The following is a 23,048-nucleotide window of genomic DNA, read 5'->3' on the forward strand; positions in this document are numbered from 1 at the left end:
AAATATTTGACAAAACAACTTATTCAGGAGGCTAGTTTTTATGTTTATCTACAACTACTAGTCTAGGTAGAAAATGAGACTTAGATGCTAAAATCACCATCCCTGTTAGCTATACAGAAGGATCGTCTTTTTTTACCGTCATAGTCAAGCTTTCTTGACAGCAAAGGAGACTGACTCTGAGATTCCAGGTTAGGAGATCTCAGGAAGAGACTGAGATTGACATTCCTATGCGCCGCTCTGCCATTGAGTAGTTAAGATTTAGTTGTAGTCATGAGAAGTTAAGTAAACATAACAAATAGAGTCAACTGTTCCTCACCTCCAGTTGCAACAAGTTTCTCAATGCGAGAAACAATATGTTTACCATAAGTGTACTTCTTCAGCACATTTAGATGAACCTTGATGCGAGAAATTAGTAATTCTAGGCTCCGATCATCACAGGTTTCAAGAACCTTTTGCACAACATAGTTTCCAAATGGATCTTTCATCATGGCCTGCAGTTTTTCAATTTTAGCAACATAAAAAGCATAAACATCAGTGGAAATTTGAAACGTTATGCTCCAAGCAAGATTGGAATAGAATCTCTCTTCTTTACAAAATAAAATAACCAAGAAAACATAGAAAATAACAAGGAAGTTTATTAGTTCATAAGCTCCTGATTAAACAATGAGTTGAAACATAACAGCACCATTAAATGCGTCTCATGCTATAGAGAAACACACAAATAATTTGAGTATTCAATTTCAAAATTTTTTTTCTTGGAAAGAAGATAACATGCACACATTAATGGGTTCTATAACTTATATGGGAATAATAAGTTTGCACACTGTAAAAACACACTACCGCATACCTGCAAAGGTTCGTTTTCATCAGTTGAACCAAGCATCTCATTCACCAGAAGTTGACGTTCCTCAGGGCTCCCAAATGTTAAACATTTCTCCACCACATTAGAAGCAAATTTCTGCTGACTCATCTTCACAATTTCTCCAGCAAGCTGGCTTATAATAGAAGATCGTTCATGCGGTTTACCATGTTCAAGGACATGCTAACAAAGAGAAGGACAAAAATCACAAACAACAATAAGAAGATAAGTGAAAAATAAACATGGAAAGGTATCATTTTAAATAAAGCAAAAATTTCAGAAGTCTTAACTATTAACACAACATTTAAAATGCGTAATAAGGTGGAGCAGTAAATAAGATTGAATAAGAATGTATGTATGGGTATCAAATCAGACTAGTTATAAATTGTGAATTCCAATCAGGTTTGGCAGAGGGACATTCCACAATCAATAAAGCTCCAACCTTTTCATTACTACCAAAGGCAAAGTGAATTACATGCGTGACATGCATGCATGCCAAACTCAGGATTTCATTCAAACTGAACAAATTAAGATGCAATGAACTATGCTAACTTTGATATTTGATAGGCCTCCATCGTAATGCCTTTAGCAGTAGGCATGCCAAACAACACAGACCACAATCATGTCAAATGAGTACATCACATATTTCAAACATGTTCATGCACACTTCCATCATATACAACTTATTTTCTCTTGAGCTCCAAATTTTATTATTCAAAACTAGATGCTTTTAAAAACCACCAAGTTCCTGTGATAGAAAATATCTTGGCATCGGGCATGCTACCTTTGTTCAGTTCATCCATCTTATTATCAAAGTACTCCATTTCCCTCCTTTAATTAAGGAATTCATCTACCTTCATTATATTTATATCTTAACACAAAACACTCAAAATAACACTGCTCTCTACACATGATCATGTTTGTATAGTCTCACACCATTGCAGTGTGAAAGGTGTAAAATTGAACAGGCAATACAACACCAGAAAAGTAATAAAAAAACACAAGTGAAACTGTGAAAGTAAAATAACAGGCAAAAAACATGATTTATCATTTAAAGGTTACTGGAAATTCTAGATTTTGTAAGTATATAGGTATTTGCTCATACCATGGATGAATATTTAGTACATCTTTTTATTCTAGTCAAGGGCCATATAACCAGCCCAGTTTTCATAGAATCATTTCAACTGAACAATATTTGGAAAGCGTTGTTCATGTCTGAAACATCAAAATTCTAATTCTGGAGAAAAAAATTAACACTGTACTACTCGAGCAGCCAACTAGCAGATATATTTGGTTTCCATTCTACACATATGGAGATCAGATACAAGGAATTTTTTAGTACCTGAATAACATAGTTCCCATATTGATCTTGTGCCAGATCGCATACATGTAGCAAAATTTCATCCATAATGATTTGTTGCGTTTTCACATCATCACAATGTTCCAGGACCCTCTGGCAAAAGTAAGTTAGTAAATGAATAAATGTCACAAGCCTCACTTGAAAAGAAAAAACCAAACTGCAAATTTCTAACCTGAATAACTCGGCAACCATAAGGATGGGTGGAAAGAACCATTACTTGTCCATAGAAAGCTGAGATGATAAATTGAATTCGATCTTGAGGAACACACTCTATACACTTCTGAATAACATGATTACCATTCTGATCATGGACACACTTCATAACTGAACCATCAAGCTCCGCCACCATCTGAGTCTGCTGATCCACATGAACCACCTCCAAGGCCTGTGGTCATAATTAGAGGATTAAGAGATTTTCAACCCAGAAATAGTGATGAAATGACAAAGAATTTACTTGAAATCAGAATATCAAATCAAAGATATACAAAATCATATCACGATTGAAAACTGCAATCAGATAAAAAATTTAAATCGTCTAGAATATGCATGTACCATATAAACACATAATGAGATCAAGTGGTAAAAGATAAGCAAAGCACCTTCTGAATCACTCTGCAACCATACATTTGAAGACTTAGACGCAAAACATGACCAGCAAGTTGACTGGCTAGCTGTGCTCTTTGACTTTCTGTACCATGCTCAAAAAACTGCAAATCATGCCAACAAATTGAGTAATAATTTAAAGTTTTCTAAGTTGGGTGTGCTTGAGCATTTCAAATTATAGAGGACATACCTTCTGAATCACATAATTTCCAAAAACATCTGTCATCAAGGTACGAGCATGAGGAATGATCTCGGGGAATATCTTGGTCTTTTCTTCCACAGTAGCGGTTTCTAGTTTCTGCTGAATAAACCGACTCCCATACTGATCTGTACTGAAATATATAAAAAGAAATATTAACTATATACTCTAACCAATGAATATGTAAAATAAACACCAAAGTGGGCAGTAAATGCAAACCTGAATTCAACAACATGATCAACAATGTCTAAAAGTTCAAATGACCTAGTCTTGTTGGTTTTGAACTCATCTAATAAGGATGATGTGAATCTTCCTTCCAGGTTACTGCCAGCACCTGAATGCCATGACACTGGCCCTCCCATTGAACTTCTCATCATTGAAGCAAAGCATGAGTTTTGCTCATTCAAGAAATTTCCAGATCCAACAGAAGGAAGCACCATATTGGCAAATGGGTTTCCAGAATATGGCATGCCAGCTCTATATGATTGACCCCCATAGTACCCATGATTCAAACCACCAGACTTGCCAAAAAGTTGCAGTTCATGTTGTTGCTTCTGTTCAGCAAGCAATGCCTCAAGCTGTGCTTTCTGCAACCCATCGAAGTCTCCATATGAAGTGCCAAAGTAATTTCTAACATCTAAAGGATCACTTGGGCTGGCCACACCATGTGTTGCATAATCAGATGTTCTTTGGAGGTACCGGATATAACGTGGATCCACTGATGGAGAATGGAGGTCCAGCCCCACAGGGTTAACCAATCCACTCAAACTTTGTCTATCTCCAATACCAGTAAAAGCTGGACCTAAACAAAAACAAGTGTTAACATGAATAGTAATCCAGCCAGATACTAAAGATTTATTGAAAGAATACATGTAAAAATAATACCACTAAAAAACTTCAAGAGTAAAAGACAGGATTAACCAGTATCAAATTTATTCTTAACCATAAAATTCAGCTTTTTATGAGCAAAATAATTACCAGGTGCATTGCCAGCAAAGTCTGCACTTGAAATATTTGCATTTTGATGTCTAATAACGGATCCTTCTGAACTTCCAAACCCTGTAGGCTTCACTTTCGAGTAAACATTGAGTGAAGTTGTTCTTCTGGGAACATTTACTTGCCCATTGGAATTTATAATAGAACCACTATGGCTAGGTACAATTCCATTTTTCCGAGAAAAATCAATATAGTTTGCAGCAAATGAGAGATTCTCTGCATTGGACTTGTCTATGACTTGTTGCTGCAAACTCTGGTTATGACCATTGGACATATTGTAAAGAAATTCGGACTGATTATCTTGATCCAGTTGAAGCTGAGACCGTGCATGACTATCTTCATCTGCATGTCTAATATTCGACAAGCTTAAACCCGATAATGTAGCCGCAATTTCAGCAAGCTCAGTCATACCAGCAGAACGATCATTTTGGACATTTGAGCCGACAGCACCCTTCTTCTCAATAGGCCCAACTCTGCTCCCCACAGGAGGAAGAAGACCAGAACCAGGAGACCTCCCAATTAGCTGTGCTTCAGGGGTTGTACTCCTTGACAGTGATGAACCCACTGCAGATGTAAAAGAATGAGAAGCAGTTCTATTAAGGCTCTTCACTCCTACCAGTCCTGGGGGAGCTACGGCAGATTGCAAGACCTCTAAGGATTCTACTGCATTACATGAAGCAGCTGGATGGGCATTAGATATGCCAGCAGCACCCGAACCATCACGAAAGGTATTACAACTTGCTGGGCGTGACAAGGAGGCAGGTTGTTCAAGTCCTTCCTAAAACACATCAATAACAATTGTCAAAGTAAGGTAAAGAACCAAACACATTATCTATAATTTCAATTCGATAATTGCACACATTCAATAAATTTTGTTGAATAGCATTAGGCAAGACAGAAGAAATTTTCCAAATTTCAAGAATAAAATAATCACAAAATAATATGGACTCTAAAAGCCACAGGATCAACTTTGACACCCATCCTACAATCATCCTTAAGATAGAAAATCAATCAAAATTGACAGATATATGTTTAGAGAAAACGAAAATCTGCAACCCATCCTCAAAGCAAGACAAGTTAAGACAAGTTAATAAACTACAAAAATCAATGAAATGATCAGACCACGACATCTTTAAGAGTTGAGCACCAAGCATACAAACCTATTTAAATAATAATAATAATAATAAAGATCTTAAATCATTCAAGAAATTCAAAATAAAAAATAAACCCACCATCATTTTTTAGATAGAAATCAAGAAGCAAAAGTATACAACAAGGACGTAAGAAACTAACAAGAAGATAAAAGTTTCAATAAGCCTCACATCATGCAATCAACATATTAGACAACAAAGAATCATCACAAGCTGCCAGTGTGCTAGAAATTACAAACACAATATGGCAATTACCTGAAGAATGTCAGCAAAGCTCTTCCTCCTCACACCAAGTCCAGCTGTGGACAATCCCATCAACCCATGAGAGTCTCTTTCACGCCACTCAGTCGAAGTGTTCCTAGACACATTCCTCCTACCAGCATTCCTCAATTCCATTAATTCATTCTCTGCCTGCTGCACAGAAAACCCTGGCTGCATCGAAAACAATGATGATTTATCACCACCATCTAAACCCTTCTTCCTCAAGTCCCCTATACCCCCAAAAGATGACCCACCACCCTGAAACCTTTGCGCAATACGCCAATCCTCCTTTGAAAGCAATGGTGGCGGTAGCCTCGGGTTTATGTTCTCATGCGAATAATAATATGACAGGTACGCAGGATGTGAGCGAATCTCATCTTCAGACAAAATCCCACTAAGATTAGCATTAGCACCAGTAGCACCACTACCACTACTTATATTATTCCTAAATAGACTACCCACAGCAGTTAGTGAACCCTCAACAGTGGGTGGTGCACTGCCACTTCGATAAATATTAAGATCCCTTTCTCTCTGAAGAATTTGTTGTTGGTTGGACTGCGCTTGCAATATCAATTCTAACTCAGTGTGCAAGCTATCTTCTATATTCAAATTCCCATCAGGTTCTTGTAACATGTCAATGTTACTTACAGGAACCATCTCCAATACTCTAATTAACCCCCAAAACAAAAAACAAAAATTATGAGTAATCAAATTTAAGCTAAATCTAAAATAAACTGGAAATACTTTAAATAATTAATTAAAATAAATAAATTCAATCCCAAAACCTAACCATCTGCTTGATTGCAGAAAAAATTTATAACACACAATTAACTCTCACCTAGAATAAATCCATCAGTTGCCTACGCACAATTGAGTTTCAATTTTCTCTTTTATTATCTCACCAACCAAACAGAGCAATAATAATCATCTATATCAAAAGGAAAAAAAAAATCAAAAGCATAATTAAAAAAAATAGATACCTTTACGAAGTTATCGTCACCAACATGAACAAGCTTCTTGCATAAAATAACTAAAAATCACAAGAAAGTGAGAAAAAAAATAACAAAATCTTGAAAATTGCAACAAGAAAACGAAAGAAAACGGCGTCCTGTAAGGGAACTTACGATTAACAAAGCAAGCAGTTAATTAAATGGAAAATGCAAAGGATGTGAGAGAAAATCTAGGAAGAAAAATATTGCAAAGTGAGCTGTTATTATTTACAGGGAAGATGAAGATAGACGAGATTGAGATCGCGTGAGCCTCCTGATTCTTCGAAACGGTCCCTCGTTTTTTCACTGTTACCATTTTACGAAGAATCTGGTATCAGCCGTCCGATTTTCTTTTGACGGTGATGGCGCCCCTTACGTCATTTACCTTATTATTATCACTACCTTTTTTTTTTTTCTTTTAATTTCTCTAAAAGTGTTAATGATATATTTACTCCATTTAAATACGTTCCTAGTTTAAATAATAAACTATTTTTTCATAAAAAAAATTAAAATAAACTTATAAAAATAAAATATTTTACCTTATCACAAAGCTTAATGAAAGAACAAGTTTAATTGAAACTCTTTGAATGGATTAACATATAATTAATTAAAACCCCCATATGTTTGGGATTTTGCATAAAATTAAATAGTTTAATATTACTATTTTTTTGTCACAAATAAATAAATTGATTTTTCCCAAATTAAAACAAATTCTTTTGCCAAATAGAAATATATGTAATGTTAGAAGAGGAAATTTTATGGTCTCCTTATTGGAAAAATATGTTAATTTTCTTATTTTGATGGGTTTAAAATAAAAAAAAGGTTATTAATTATTAAATGTACCCAAGATTCTCAAAATCAGTGCACATGTATCATAATTTTGGTAGGAAATAGTAAATAAATTATATTAACGCGTGAAATCATGTTTTTTTTAAAAAGTAAGAAATGGGAATTAAGCATAATATTTAATTATTTATGTTGTATATCAAGAGAAGATAAACCAGTTTTATGATTTTTCTTCATTTCTCGAAGTTTATCTTCTAATCTAAAGCATTTTAGATGAACTCAAATCAAGATTATGACTGATAATTAATTAATTAAAAAATTATATATATCATGATTACATACTAATCACAAATGTTTTGAAACCCGACCCAAACAGTGACCCGACCAGGCCACTGGGTCCCAGGTCAAGCGGTTTAACCGATTTGACTGACGAGTCAAATCAGTGTCCAAATGCTTGAAATCCAGCAAAAATACCCCTAAAAACTAATAAGTCTCTATAGGTTTGCAATCTTGCAAAAAAACCCCAAATACCACTGTCAGCGTTAGGGGTGTTCAAAAAAATACAAAAACCGAACCGAACCGCTAACCAAACCGATAACCAAACCGAAAAACCGGTTAACCGAAAAAACGGTTCCTAACCCAAATTTTTTTTCTTAGTTCCCAATGTATTGTCTATATTTACAATTTAATTTAGAACAAAAAAAAAAGTTTTATCAAAAAAAAAAAAAAGGGAAAACCGGTTTAAAACCGGTTAACCGCTTTTTTTAAACCGGTTTTCCCTAAAACCAGTTCGATTTCGGTTCGGGAATTTTTCCGAACCGAAAATCCGGTTCTGTTTAGAAAAGCGGTTAACCGAACACCCCTAGTCAGCGTCAACAAACAGGGCCTGTTTCCAACGATGACATCACTCCCTATCACCACGAAAACACTACCCTCAACCTCCAAACCAAAACCCATCTTACCCCTCCCCCGTTAGCCTCCTTAATTGCCGACAACAGTGGGCTTTTTCTAGCAACTTATTTTTGCAATTTACAGTTGATTCACTCACTGGAAATCACCTCTGTCGCCACCATTCCACTCACCGACTATTCCTATTCAAAAGCCCTAACATTTCAGCCTTCAATTATTCACAAATTGACGTCCTAATTTCTAGAGTTTTGAATGAATAGAAAAATTTGTAACCCAACCTGGTGAAGGCCCTGGGTCCCAGTTGGACCGATTCAACCGGTCGAGCCGGGCTAGGTTCCTAATCATTGTTAATCACTCACATATTAACAAGATATATTGGCATTGCAAAGAACCAGAATTGTTTCTAAGTCTTAAAAAAATTTATTTATTCCGAATAATTTTTCCTTTTCCTTTGTTGTAATTTTACATAGTAAAATGAAATGGTATAGAACACAGAATTTGGCTGAAACAAGTGCCAATTTCACTTAGTGCTGTAAGCTCTCCAGATTCTTTTATCAGGGAAACTAATTAAAAAGAAAATTTTCGACAATATCAAAACTGAAAAACAGGTAAGGTAGAAATTAAGGAAAAAAAAAAGTCATTCATACCATTAATCATATGGTACTCTGGTTTTCAATCATTTGGCGAACCTCATTAATGACTAAGTATGCTTTATGGCCACCGATCACTTCATCCTGTTTCTTGCAATCCTTCCATAGCTGTAACATGAATACCTTTACTCAGATCCAGTCAAGGAAGAAATATAGGGAGCAATAAAAACGAACTAAACAATCACACTTCAACAGATCAGAGCTTGAGCAGCATACTCGGATTAATTCAGCTTATTTGCAACCAAAAAGCATATAGTTGCAAAATATTCATAAAGAAAATTACCTGAATAGTCGGCATTTTCTGCAGGATTCCAGCGTTCATCATGAGCAGACACATAAAAACGAAAATTGAGGGTCAATCACCATTCTGCAGATATATATATTACTGAATATCATTTAAGAACAAGTGTTGACTCATCAACTCTCCAACTCATCAAAATTTATAGCATTTTTACTGCATATTATTCAAACTGTTTTGCATCAGTACTACAAATATTGTTTTTATTACCCTTAAAATCTGTTCTCTTAGTGTTTAAAATAATATGCATTTGGAATATCACTCTGTTGATAATTGCATTTAGTTAAAGATTTAATAACTAACCGGTTAATGTTCTACATAAGAGAATAATTGTTAAAAGTATCCACTTAAAATAAACATTTGCTATGTTACAAGTTATTGAATTATAATAAATTGGATATCAGCACAAATCAAAGAAATATATGCCCTATCAAATTATAAGAGACTTACCGTGACGCCTGCACGAGCAACAAGCTTGTGGGGAATAGTGTTGACATCCACATAGTAGAACCGCAATCTACAGCAATCATTATACAGAAGGAAAAAGAAAAAGAAAATTATAACCAGTAAACTTTAATCTAGCTTACTCAATATGAGATGCACAATTAATTTCATAAAGAACACAAACAGACATGTAATACTTCACTCAAAAACAAACTTCATTGTAGTTTATGGTGTATAATTTAACTCGTATGTTTTCTTGGCCATGTCTCACCATAGTCAAATCCACTCCACACCCAAAGAAAGAAAAAAGGTGATTGCAAGTTCTGTATGTGCTTCTGTAAAGGAAAACTTTACAATTTGCAACTGAACGATCGAAATGCAAGAAAATTTAAAAAGATTTCATTAGAGTATGTGACTCTTCTAAGCTATCAAAATCAAATGAAAAATGAAATCAGAGAATGAAATTTTATGCCACATATTTGAAAGGTAAAAAGTACAGTAACTATATCATTGAAGGATAATCTTTTATTACTTGGCAAAAGTAGACAAAAGATGAAGTCAATGTATGCAGAAAAGCTTCAGGTATATACATCAACTCAAGAAATAACAATATCATTCGTCCAAAAGCTTCAATTTTACATTATTCCAACTGTTTACATGATCAGAGAGGAAATCAATCTAACCGTGGATAGTAATCAGCTGCCAACTTTTCTAATTTTGGTTTGAGGTAAATACATTTTCTGCACCATGTTGCCATCCTACAAGTTCACATAATACCAATTTAGTAAAAGTTCGCAAGGAAAAGGGATAGACAATGGATTCACAAACAGCAGCCATTCATGAGGTACTTTAAAAACCAGAAGAAATCAATTATTATAATGACTCTTATAGCAGATGTTTAATGAACTGCATCAACAATGAAAGCAGAGAAATTTTAATAATAAAATAACTGCAACTATTTCCAAGAAGCACAGAATGGGATTAGGCCATCTTAAGTTCAATTCACAAACGAATTAGTCCAACTTAAACATTTCACTATTACAAAACCTAAAGATTAAAATTACTAAGGAAGATTACCAAATTCCCAAACAAGTCACCTAGAAAAGACGGGTTTCTCAGGTGGACAGCCCTTGAAGTGATCAATAAAATGTAATTATCTGTCTCAGGTTTTTAGAAATGGTGTACTAATCTAATTTTAGACAACTATTTAGAGTAAAACTCACTTGAAAAGAGTTCAAACTAATTAAAAATTAGCCACAGGGATCTTTTCCAGGGAAATAAAAAAGAGCAAATTTTTTAATATCAGAATTTTTTGCAAAGAAAGAAGAGCCAAAGTATGCCAAAACAGAGAAATTTTCCTACCCTTTTTCTTGATTCCACATAAACTCAATGTGCAAACAACAAAACTCAACCAAATTTAATTACCCTCAACAAAATAAGAACAACCAATTAATACCCAGATACATTGACAAACACCCAATTGCAATATCAACCTAGTGAATTAAAATTCTAATTATCATCAATAAAAAGGGAAAAAAAAACTCAGCAAATAAAATAAAGCTTCATTTCTGACAAAAATGAATCAAAAATCTTATTAAATCACAGTACCAGACAATAATGACAGATTCTTCAAGCTGTTGAGCCTCAGCAATGACCCGATCGAACTGGCTCTCGCTACTGATACGAGCAAGCTCAACCGACACAGGCGCGTCATCATCCAGCTGCTGTACGACCCTTCTTTCGAAACTCTAAATCCTCTCCTTTAATCACGTAATGGATTTTCCCGGGAAAAGCAAGAGATTTTATAGCAAGAAAGGTTTTTGGAGGCGGAACACGAGGGAATTCGATGGGTTAGAAAGAGATCACGTGAATGGGCACGTGGGTTGAAGTTTTAAGAGATGGAGAGAGGCGTGTATTGTAGCAGACATGTTGCAGAGAACAATGGAGAAGAAACATATAAAAGCGAGGTACGATGTTTACTTTGTGTTCAGTTCGCTAAGGTTTAAGAATTAATCCCTGCGTGCAGAGACAAGTTTGGTGATCTTATGTGGACCCTCCGGTGATGATCAGGGACTCCACAATTGGAACTGTTTCAGCCGCCGGATTGGAATTGGACTTTCGTTTGGACCCGTATAAAATGGTTTCCTTTTTTTTTTTTTTAATATTTAAGGAGTGTTGTAATGGGGACAATTAGTTTTGAATGATAAAAAAATAAATAAATAGTTAGGGGATTTGATATTCAATTGACAACAAATAATTCAAAAATACTACGTTGAGCTCGGTCTCAAATTTTCTCTTACAATCCTAACGTGACAATAGAGTTGATACTTTACAACCCAACGTACAGTAGAGTGATACTTTACTAAAACAAATAGTCGTTCCTTAAAAACGACACATTCTTATAAGGAATAATGTTCATTCATAAAGAACAGTCGTTCTATCATAAGAATAGTTCATCCTTATGATGACTGTTGTTCCTTTGTAAGGACAATCATTTCTTATGAGAGAACGATCGTTGTTCCTAAGAAACACCCATTCGTGTGTAATCAAAGTTATTTGATATGGTTTTGGGTAACGAGAGCTGACATGACAATTGTCAACTCAACTGTTAAGCTGAGGTTGTAAAAGAATGTTGTGAAATTGAGTCTGGGCTATATTACTTTATGTTTTTTCAATTTGACAAAATATAAAATTAAAAAAAAATTTTGGTGAATAAAATGTAATATGATACAATATTATAGATTTCAGAATTAGGTTTTATTATTCCATTCAGTGCATATGGAACCTCCACCATCAGAGTGTAAATACAAGTCCAAAATTGAGAACAATAGAAAAGATAGATACTCATCACAACTATTATTCACGTAAATGTATTCTCATTGCTGGAAAAACTTGCTCATCATTTTTCAGCTCCTCAGCTCTCGATAATTTGGAAAGAGCTGAATATGTTCCGATCACCGACGATATACCCCTACTACAATAATTATAATACAAAGTGTAACCTACACAAAACAACAAAAGTAAGCATGTATAAGATTAATTAAGAATTGTAAAGAAATGTTTATGCATGATCATAACCTGAACCCGGGTAGTTTTGCCCCTCAAGATGCTTAGAAAACAAGCGCAAGGAAGTATTAACGTCTGCATAAATTATTTATTAACATAAACCTGAGCAGAATTCTTCATCAAGAGGAAATAATTGAAACTGCTAACACAACTCACCACAAGCATTGTCAGTAACGATCCGATCAGGACATCACCAGACCTGAAAATGGTATAAAAATGAATGAAGTAACTTTTGTTAAGAAACAGAATATGAAACTGAAAGCTCCAGATGAGAGGATTACCGAAGAAGGGGACACTGAGGCCGACAAACAAGGTAGAGATCACTAATGCGGTTCTAATGCAGATAGCATAGATGTGAGACTTGAGATGATTGACGGTATAAATTCCTCCAGACTCAATGCCACTGGGCATGTTAATGCATATGTAATTCTGATTAAGGAAAAGCAAAGTTTATACCATATTGTGATTTGAGTGATCGCCCTCATTTTCTCTGCTTTTAGTTTCTAACTGTACATTCTGTTGCAATACAATTAACCAATGAGACTATACCATGAAAGCGTGAATGGAAACCTTACTTTCTGATCGATTGGTTGAATTGCAACAGGTACACAGAAATATATTTCCGTATTGTTCTTTCTCTCCTGCACTTTTGTCATATAAGGAATATTTTGTAAAACATGAAGTTAACTCAAAGCTTGGCAAGAAGCAGTTGACTCAAAACTCTTTTACAACATTCTAAAATTTTCTATTTGATTTATATATTCAGAAAAGGATATTTGGTAAATGGATTAACCACCTGCAAAAGGAAATAAACAAGTTATTAGAACCAATTTACAGAATATTATATAATATAATATCACATATCAATACTCAAAACATTTTCTACATACTGGAATGTAAAAATTATCGAAAAAGGAAGAAAGAAAATGTCACTGGAGGGTATCAAAATTTGGCAAATGTGTACGGAAAGCATTGATAATTTAAGCGATTATTAGAAATGGTTCGCAACATACTGTAGTCCAAACAGCAATTTTTGAGGCAACCATCCTTAGGCATGTTGAGAGTGAACGGTGACATTGTTGATTCTCCAAACATCGTGTACCCCATAACAGCGACTCCGGCATACATCAAGTGTACAGATAAAAAACTGCTTTTCAATAATGCAGTTGCAGATGAAAATAGTAATATCAAATTAACTACTTAAGAATTCCATAAAATGAATACTGTTTATTTACCATAATAAGAGGACTGATGGATATTGGTTTGGTTTGGCCATTGAAGTGTAATGTTTGGAATACAGCGTGTCCCGAGTAGCAGTAACCATAGAGACCATAGCAACAGGAAAAGTAGCGAGGTTTAATGTTGTTCCTTTGCTGTGAAGCCAACTTCATCCACCATACCAACCCAAAACAAGCAGAAGACCACCAATATTGATGCAATAACGCCGCCAACTGGAAACAGCGAAAAACATATTGAGTGCTATTCAAACAAGACCATCATGAACTTTTCAAACACAAATCACTGTCAAACAAGACCAACATGCTTACCAATATATAACTAAGAACACTCAGGTCTCTGAGCCAAACCGTAGAAGAAACAGCAAGGGTAGTCACAACGCGAACAAATAATATGAATTCAATAAAACCCCCCACGCTTAAATGTGCATTGGGAAATAATGAAGACAAGTTATCACTCTCCAAAATTATATATTCAACACAGCAAGCCTGCAGAGAAGAAGACATAGGATTCCCATTACCTCAAGACAGATTTTAGAAGAAGATTATACATATCTTGCAAATTTATGGAAATGGCAACACTCAGAAAACTTAATGTAAAACTAATGAACATGAAAGACCAATGATATTCCCTGGAAATTATTTAAGTAATACTACGCATACAACATTTTTCACAAATATGATATAGCAAAAAGATGATTAGGTGAATTTATTTTTAATTTAAAATCAACTAATCATCTTTTGTCACATCATGTTATGAAATATTGTATAAAATGTTATATGTGTAGTATTATGCAAATTATTTTCACAAGATCTGCTTTTTACCAATTCTCATTTGAGATTATGCTATGGTTTCAGGTATTCCATTCTGAAGATCGTATTCCATCGTTTATATAATCACAGTGAACACTGAATTTTAATGGCTGTGCACAGGTATAACAAACCAGGTTCCTCAGGAATGCTTTAGGCTATGGACTGAATATAAGATGATTGATTCAACATTAATGGATTAATATATCCAGTGAGAGATATATTGGAAACACACAACAAATTTATCCCTTGCACTACATTTCTACCATGTTAAAATATCAATGTATGAGAGGCTAATTTAGAGATGTCAATGGAGTGTCACATTTTCCACTCATGAAAGTAAGGTCATGGAGATTGCAATGTCATGTCATGATCTACATAATTGTTGATCAGCCTGCCACATCGGGTCCAAATCAATCCAAATAACCCAACAGAGTGTGACTTTTTTTTGTTCTGTGGCAGGGTCTTGGCCCAATACACCAACCCAACATGGAAGAGATTTGTTCTGTGTTATAAAATATTAAATTCTAATATTTGTTGAGATAAAAGCTGGTTTCAGCGGAAAATTCTGGTTGATGCCTTGATGGTAAGGAGCTGCAGATAGTTTGCTTTTTATCAGTTTAAATGTTTAATAATGGAGCCGTCAGAGGAGAGATGTGGTTCTGGTAACACATCTGAAAATCTGTGTCCCTGGAGTATGTTGGTGGCTCGCTGTATGCGAGCCATGCCGCTTGCGGGTAGCTCGCGGCTCAGCTCTAACAAGCCGAGCTCGAGATCAAACGGCTCGAGTACCTTCTCGAGCCGAGCTACGAACCACCCACTACCCGGTTGGATAGACTCGTAAATGGCTCGAAAGGGAATAAGTGTTACTTTTTTAAGTATCAGGGGGTTTTATGTAATTTATTATATCCTATATAAATCATCCCAATTCCTAAACCCTGCCTTCTTTCCCCAGCGGCCAGCGACACTTTCTCCTTCTTTTTCCTTTTCTTTCTCTTTTCTTCATCTTTTTCCTCCTCCTCCTTTCTTCTCCTCCTTCTTCCTTATTCTTCACCTATTTTCTTACTTCTCCTTCGTTCTTCCATCCCTTTCCTTCTCTCTCTTTTCTTCTCTCTCTCACAGCCGGTGGAATTTTGAGTGATATATTTGGACTGTTTGGCTTTGGATTTGATGATGCTTGGTGACAATTAGCCTTTTTTGGGGTTATCTTTAGTGGATTGGCTTTGGATTGAGATTATTTTGAGTGATATAGTTGTTCGCGAGCCAATTTCGAGCTCAAACTATTTAACTAACTCAAGCTTAAAGCCTGGTTTTTAGAGCTCGTCGATCCTAGGCTCGAGTTGGAGTTCGATAAATTTTCACAAGCCAAGCTTCGAACACCATAATGTTCGGCTCGGCTCGGCCTGAATCTAGCTTCACATTTATGCTAAGTAGACAACTACTCTGAGACCAAAATGATCAAAAATCTATTAAATCACAGTACCAGACAATAATGACAGATCTTCAAGCTGTTGAGCCTCAGCAATGACCCGATCGAACTGGCTCTCGCTACTGATACAGCAAGCTCACCCGACACAGGCGCATCATCCAGCTGCTGTACAGACCCTTCTTTCGAAACTCAAATCTCTCTCCTTTAATCACGTAATGGATTTTCCCGGGAAAAGAAGAGATTTTATAGGCAAAAAAAAGGTTTTTGGAGGCGGAAACGGAGGAATTCGATGGGTTAGAAAGAGATCACGTGAATGGGCACGTGGGTTGAGAGTTTTAAGAGATGGGGAGGCGTGTATTTGTAGCAGACTGTGCAGAGAAACAAGGAAAGAAACATATAAAAGGTACGATGTTTACATTTGGTCAGTTCGCTAGGTTTAAGAATTAATCCCTGCAGTGCAGAGACAAGTTTGGTGATCTTATGTGGGACCCTCCGGTGATGATCAGGGACTCCACAATTGGAACTGTTTCGACCGCCGGATTGATTGGACTTTCCGTTTGGACCCGTATAATGGTTTTTTTTTTTTTTTTTTTTAATATTTAATGAGTGTTGTAATAGGGACAATTAGTTTTGAAATGAAAAAAATAAATAAAATAGTTAGGGGTGATTTGATATTCAATTGACAAATAATTCAAAATACTACTTTCTAACTGGATCTCATAATTCTCTTACAATCCCTACAAGTATACTGTAATAGTAGAGTTGATACTTGACTAAACACAAATAGTCGTTCCTTAAAAACGAACGACCATTCATTAGACATGTCATTCATAAGAACATTATCTGAAGTTTCATCATGAATCTGTTGTTCTTTGTAAGGAACAATCTTTTCTTATGAGAGAACGATCGTTCGTTCTAAGAAACAACCATTCGTGTAAGTCAAATTCATTTGATACTGGGTGTGTAGTAAAGACTGACTGCAATTGTCAACAGTTAAGTGAGGTTTGTAAAGAATGTTGTGATTGAGTTGGGCTATATTATTTATGTTTTTTCAATTTGACAAAATATAAAAATTAAAAAAAAATATATTTTGGTGAAATATAAAATTAATAATGATAACAATATTATAGATTATAATTATGGTTTTATTATTATTCCATAGTGCATATGGAACCTCCACCATCAGAGTGTAAATACAAGTCCAAAATTGAAACAATAGAAAAGATAGATACTCAATCACAACTATATTCACAACAAGTAAAATGTATTCTCATTGCTGGAAAAACTTGCTCATCATTTTTCAGCTCCTCAAGCTCTCGATAATTTTGGAAAGAGCTGAATATGTTCCGTCACCGACGATAACCCCTACTACAATAATTATAATACAAAGTGTAACCTACACAGAAACAACAAGAAGTAAGCATTATATGAATATAATTAAGAGATTGTAAAGAATGTTATGCTATGATCATACCTGAACCCGGGTATTTTTGCCCCTCAAGATGCTAGAAAACAGCGCAAGGAAGTATTAACGTCTGCATAAAATTATTTATTAACTAAACCTGAGAGAATTCTTCATCAAAGGAATAATTGAAACTGCAAACAAACTCACCACAAGCATTGTCAGTAACATCCGATCGGGACATCACCAACCCTGAAATGGTATAAAATATGAAGTAACTTTGTTAAGAAACAGAATATGAAACTGAAAGCTCCAGATGAGAGGATACCGAAGAAGGGGACACTGAGGCCGACAAACAGGTAGAGATCACTAATGCGGTTCTAATGCAGATAGCATAGATGTTAGACTTGAGATGATTTGACGGTATCATTCCTCCAGACTCAATGCACACTGGGGACATGGTTAATGCATATGTAATTCTGATTAAGGAAAAGCAAAGTTTATACCATATTGTGATTTGAGTGATCGCCATCATTTTCTCTGCTTTTAGTTTCTAACTGACATTCTGTTGCAATACAATTACCAATGAGATATACCATGAAAGCTGATGGAATCCATTACTTTCTATCATTGGTTGAATTCAACGGATCACAGAAATATATTTCCTAATTGTTCTTTCTCCCTGCACTTTTGTATATAGAAATATTTTGTAAAACATGAAGTTAAAAAGCATTGGCAAGAAGCAGTTGACTAAAACTCTTTTAACACATTCTAAAATTTTCTATGTTGATTTATTATATTCGAAAAGGATTTGGTAAATGGATTAACCACCTGCAAGGAAATAAACAAGTTATTAGAACCAATTTACAGAATTTATTAATATAATATACACATATCAGATACTCAAAAACATTTCTACATACTGGAATGTAGAAAATTATCGAAAAAGGAGAAAGAAAATGTCACTGAGGGTATCAATTTGGAAAATGTGTACGGAAAGCATTGATATTTAAGCGATTAGTAGATGGTTCGCAAACATACTGTTTCCAAACAGCAATTTTTGAGGCAACCAAGTCCTTAGGCATGTGAGAGTGAACTGTGACATTGTTGATTCTCCAAACATCGTGTACCCCATAACAGCGACCTCCGCATACATCAAGGTAAGATAATAAAACTGCATTTTCAATAAGCAGTTGAGATGAAATAGTAATATCATTAACTACATTAAGAATTCCTAAATATGAGTAACTGTTTATTTACCATATAGAGGACTGATGGATATGGTTTGGTTTGGCCATTGAAGTGTAGATGTTTGGGAATACAGCGTGTCCCGAGTAGCAGTAACCATAGAACCAATAGCAACAGGAAAAGTAGCGAGGTTTATGTTTGTTCCTTTGCTGTGAAGCCAACTTCATCCACCATACCAACCCAAAACAAGCAGAAGACCACCAATATTGATGCAATAACGCCGCCAACTGGAAACAGGAAAACATATTGAGTGCTATCAAACAAGACCTCTGAACTTTTCAAACACAAATCACTAGTCAAACAAGACCAACAGGCTTACCAGATATATAACTAAGAACACTCAGGTCTCTGACCAAACCGTAGGAAGAACAGCAAGGGTAGCCATCAACGCGAACAAATAATATGAATTCAATAACCCCCCACGCTTAAATGTGCATTGGGAATAATGAAGACAAGTTATCACCTCCAAAATTATTTCAACACAGCAAGCCTGCAGAAGAAGAAGACATAGGATTCCTCACCTCAAGACAGATTTTAAGAAGAAGATTATACATATCTGCAAATTTATGGAAATGGCAACACCTGCAAAACTTAATGTAAAAACTGAACATGAGGACAATGATATTCCCTGAAATTATTTAGTAATACTACCATACAACATTTTTCAACATAATATGATATAAAAGATATTGGTGAAAGTTTATTTTTAATTTAAAATCACTAATCATCTTTTGTCACATATGTATATGAAAATATTTATAGTTAATGTGTAGTATGAATTTTCAAGATCTGCTTTTTACCATTCTCATTTAGATTATGCTATGGTTTTCAGGTATTCATTCTGAATCGTATTCCATCTTTATATAATCACAGTGAACACTGAATTTTAATGGCGGTGCACAGTATACAACTCAGGTTCCATGATGCTTTAGGCTATGGACTGAATAACGATGATTGATTCAACATTAATGGATTAATATACCAGGTGAAAGATATATTGAAACACAAACAAATTTATCCCTTGCACTACATTTCTACCATGTTAAAAATCAATGTATGAGGCTAATTTAGAGATGTCAAATGGAGTGTCACAATTTTCCACTCATGAAGTAAGGTCATGGAGAATTGCGCAATGTCATGTCCTGATCTACATAATTGTTATCACCTGGCCAATCGGGTCCAAATCAATCCAAATAACCCAACAGTGTGACTTTTTTTTTGTCTGTGGCAGGGTCTTGGCCCAATACACCAACCCAACATGGAAAGAGATTTGTACACAGAATTTGGCTGAAACAAGTGCCAATTTCACTTAGTGCTGTAAGCTCTCCTGCTTCTTTTATCAGGAAACTAATTACAAAGAAAATTTTCGACAATTTCAAAACTGAAAAACAGGTAAGGTAGAAATTAAGGAAAAAAAAAAATGTCATTCATACCATTAATCATATGGTACTCTGGTTTTCAATCATTTGGCGAACCTCATTAATGACTAAGTATGCTTTATGGCCACCGATCACTTCATCCTGTTTCTTGCAATCCTTCCATAGCTGTAACATGAATACCTTTACTCAGATCCAGTCAAGGAAGAAATATAGGGAGCAATAAAAACGAACTAAACAATCACACTTCAACAGATCAGAGCTTGAGCAGCATACTCGGATTAATTCAGCTTATTTGCAACCAAAAAGCATATAGTTGCAAAATATTCATAAAGAAAATTACCTGAATAGTCGGCATTTTCTGCAGGATTCCAGCGTTCATCATGAGCAGACACATAAAAACGAAAATTGAGGGTCAATCACCATTCTGCAGATATATATATTACTGAATATCATTTAAGAACAAGTGTTGACTCATCAACTCTCCAACTCATCAAAATTTATAGCATTTTTACTTCATATTATTCAAACTGTTTTGCATCAGTACTACAAATATTGTTTTTATTACCCTTAAAATCTTTTCTCATAGTGTTTAAAATAATATGCATTTGGAATATCACTCTGTTGATAATTGCATTTAGTTAAAGAATTAATAACTAAACGGTTAATGTTCTACATAAGAGAATAATTGTTAAAAGTATCCACTTAAAATAAACATTTGCTATGTTACAAGTTATTGAATAATAATAAATTGGATATCAGCACAAATCAAAGAAATATATGCCCTATCAAATTATAAGAGACTTACCGTGACGCCTGCACGAGCAACAAGCTTGTGGGGAATAGTGTTGACATCCACATAGTAGAACCGCAATCTACAGCAATCATTATACAGAAGGAAAAAGAAAAAGAAAATTATAACCAGTAAACTTTAATCTAGCTTACTCAATATGAGATGCACAATTAATTTCATAAAGAACACAAACAGACATGTAATACTTCACTCAAAAACAAACTTCATTGTAGTTTATGGTGTATAATTTAACTCGTATGTTTTCTTGGCCATGTCTCACCATAGTCAAATCCACTCCACACCCAAAGAAAGAAAAAAGGTGATTGCAAGTTCTGTATGTGCTTCTGTAAAGGAAAACTTTACAATTTGCAACTGAACGATCGAAATGCAAGAAAATTTAAAAAGATTTCATTAGAGTATGTGACTCTTCTAAGCTATCAAAATCAAATGAAAAATGAAATCAGAGAATGAAATTTTATGCCACATATTTGAAAGGTAAAAAGTACAGTAACTATATCATTGAAGGATAATCTTTTATTACTTGGCAAAAGTAGACAAAAGATGAAGTCAATGTATGCAGAAAAGCTTCAGGTATATACATCAACTCAAGAAATAACAATATCATTCGTCCAAAAGCTTCAATTTTACATTATTCCAACTGTTTACATGATCAGAGAGGAAATCAATCTAACCGTGGATAGTAATCAGCTGCCAACTTTTCTAATTTTGGTTTGAGGTAAATACATTTTCTGCACCATGTTGCCATCCTACAAGTTCACATAATACCAATTTAGTAAAAGTTCGCAAGGAAAAGGGATAGACAATGGATTCACAAACAGCAGCCATTCATGAGGTACTTTAAAAACCAGAAGAAATCAATTATTATAATGACTTTTATAGCAGATGTTTAATGAACTGCATCAACAATGAAAGCAGAGAAATTTTAATAATAAAATAACTGCAACTATTTCCAAGAAGCACAGAATGGGATTAGGCCATCTTAAGTTCAATTCACAAACGAATTAGTCCAACTTAAACATTTCACTATTTCAAAACCTAAAGATTAAAATTACTAAGGAAGATTACCAAATTCCCAAACAAGTCACCTAGAAAAGACGGGTTTCTCAGGTGGACAGCCCTTGAAGTGATCAATAAAATGTAATTATCTGTCTCAGGTTTTTAGAAATGGTGTACTAATCTAATTTTAGACAGCTATTTAGAGTAAAACTCACTTGAAAAGAGTTCAAACTAATTAAAAATTAGCCACAGGGATCTTTTCCAGGGAAATAAAAAAGAGCAAATTTTTTAATATCAGAATTTTTTGCAAAGAAAGAGGAGCCAAAGTATGCCAAAACAGAGAAATTTTCCTACCCTTTTTCTTGATTCCACATAAACTCAATGTGCAAACAACAAAACTCAACCAAATTTAATTACCCTCAACAAAATAAGAACAACCAATTAATACCCAGATACATTCACAAACAACCGAATTGCAATATCAACCTATTGAATTAAAATTCTCATTATCATCAATAAAACAAGGGGAAAAAAAAAAACTCAGCAAATAAAATAAAGCTTCATTTCTGACAAAAATAAACCAAAAATCTTATTAAATCACAGTACCAGACAATAATGACAGATTCTTCAAGCTGTTGAGCCTCAGCAATGACCCGATCGAACTGGCTCTCGCTACTGATACGAGCAAGCTCAACCGACACAGGCGCGTCATTATCCAGCTGCTGTACAGACCCTTCTTTCGAAACTCTAAATCTCTCTCCTTTAATCACGTAATGGATTTTCCCGGGAAAAGCAAGAGATTTTATAGGCAAAGAAAGGTTTTTGGAGGCGGAAACGGAGGGAATTCGATGGGTTAGAAAGAGATCACGTGAATGGGCACGTGGGTTGAGAGTTTTAAGAGATGGAGAGAGGCGTGTTATTGTAGCAGACATGTTGCAGAGAAACAAAGGAGAAGAAACATATAAAAGTGAGGGACGATGTTTACATTTGAGTACAGTTCGCTAAGGTTTAAGAATTAATCCCTGCAGTGCAGAGACAAGTTTGGTGATCTTATGTGGGACCCTCCGGTGATGATCAGGGACTCCACAATTGGAAACTGTTTCAGCCGCCGGATTGGAATTGGACTTTTCGTTTGGACCCGTATAAAATGGTTTTGTTTTTTTTTTG

General features: G+C 34.9%; 3 protein-coding genes and 1 pseudogene across 4 annotated transcripts; all 4 read right to left on the reverse strand.

The window, feature by feature from the left end:
* Nucleotides 1-104: 104 nt before the first annotated feature.
* Nucleotides 105-6,096, reverse strand: LOC116115310 (pumilio homolog 4). The gene is made up of 10 exons (XM_031401464.1): nucleotides 5,424-6,096; nucleotides 4,000-4,795; nucleotides 3,241-3,823; nucleotides 3,013-3,154; nucleotides 2,819-2,926; nucleotides 2,392-2,604; nucleotides 2,202-2,312; nucleotides 848-1,042; nucleotides 317-491; nucleotides 105-237 (listed from the first exon to the last, which is right to left on the reverse strand). The coding sequence occupies exons 1-10, from the start codon at nucleotides 6,084-6,086 to the stop codon at nucleotides 200-202; spliced, it is 3,024 nt and encodes a 1,007-aa protein (XP_031257324.1). The 5' UTR covers nucleotides 6,087-6,096; the 3' UTR covers nucleotides 105-199.
* Nucleotides 6,097-8,437: 2,341 nt separating this feature from the next.
* Nucleotides 8,438-11,433, reverse strand: LOC116115354 (thioredoxin-like 3-2, chloroplastic). Its single transcript, XM_031401513.1, has 7 exons — nucleotides 11,372-11,433; nucleotides 11,114-11,239; nucleotides 10,189-10,263; nucleotides 9,512-9,578; nucleotides 9,047-9,064; nucleotides 8,761-8,871; nucleotides 8,438-8,450 (listed from the first exon to the last, which is right to left on the reverse strand). Exons 1-6 carry the CDS (start codon nucleotides 11,431-11,433, stop codon nucleotides 8,767-8,769), a joined length of 453 nt encoding a protein of 150 aa, XP_031257373.1. The 3' UTR covers nucleotides 8,438-8,450; nucleotides 8,761-8,766.
* Nucleotides 11,434-12,361: 928 nt separating this feature from the next.
* Nucleotides 12,362-14,313, reverse strand: LOC116115355 (annotated as a pseudogene).
* Nucleotides 14,314-19,973: 5,660 nt separating this feature from the next.
* On the reverse strand, nucleotides 19,974-23,003 carry LOC116115344 (thioredoxin-like 3-2, chloroplastic). Of its 2 annotated transcripts, XM_031401504.1 has the most exons (5): nucleotides 22,488-23,003; nucleotides 21,557-21,631; nucleotides 20,880-20,946; nucleotides 20,415-20,432; nucleotides 19,974-20,239 (listed from the first exon to the last, which is right to left on the reverse strand). In XM_031401504.1, the coding sequence occupies exons 1-5, from the start codon at nucleotides 22,811-22,813 to the stop codon at nucleotides 20,135-20,137; spliced, it is 591 nt and encodes a 196-aa protein (XP_031257364.1). In that variant the 5' UTR covers nucleotides 22,814-23,003; the 3' UTR covers nucleotides 19,974-20,134. The 2 variants fall into 2 exon arrangements, with proteins under 2 accessions (XP_031257364.1, XP_031257365.1); XM_031401505.1 differs by lacking the exon at nucleotides 19,974-20,239 and having other exon boundaries at nucleotides 20,415-20,498.
* Nucleotides 23,004-23,048: the final 45 nt, after the last annotated feature.

The sequence above is a fragment of the Pistacia vera genome, unplaced genomic scaffold (genome assembly GCF_008641045.1).
Source record: "Pistacia vera cultivar Batoury unplaced genomic scaffold, PisVer_v2 Contig737, whole genome shotgun sequence".
Classification (NCBI taxonomy): domain Eukaryota; kingdom Viridiplantae; phylum Streptophyta; class Magnoliopsida; order Sapindales; family Anacardiaceae; genus Pistacia; species Pistacia vera.

Coding starts and splice junctions, on each gene's coding strand:
- LOC116115310 (XM_031401464.1), bottom strand. CDS start 6,086: ATGGTTCCTGTAAGTAACATTGACATGTTACAAGAACCTGATGGGAAT. Junction 4,796..5,423: donor GCTTTGCTGACATTCTTCAG/GTAATTGCCATA, acceptor GATGTGTTTTAG/GAAGGACTTGAACAACCTGC. Junction 3,824..3,999: donor CTTTGCTGGCAATGCACCTG/GTAATTATTTTG, acceptor GTTTTTGTTTAG/GTCCAGCTTTTACTGGTATT.
- LOC116115354 (XM_031401513.1), bottom strand. CDS start 11,433: ATGTCTGCTACAATACACGCCTCTCTCCATCTCTTAAAACTTCAACCC. Junction 11,240..11,371: donor CAACCCACGTGCCCATTCAC/GTGATCTCTTTC, acceptor TTTCGAAAGAAG/GGTCGTACAGCAGCTGGATG. Junction 9,579..10,188: donor GCAGCTGATTACTATCCACG/GTTAGATTGATT, acceptor TGATTGCTGTAG/ATTGCGGTTCTACTATGTGG.
- LOC116115344 (XM_031401504.1), bottom strand. CDS start 22,813: ATGTCTGCTACAATAACACGCCTCTCTCCATCTCTTAAAACTCTCAAC. Junction 21,632..22,487: donor GAATCTGTCATTATTGTCTG/GTACTGTGATTT, acceptor GTGAACTTGTAG/GATGGCAACATGGTGCAGAA. Junction 20,947..21,556: donor GCAGCTGATTACTATCCACG/GTTAGATTGATT, acceptor TGATTGCTGTAG/ATTGCGGTTCTACTATGTGG.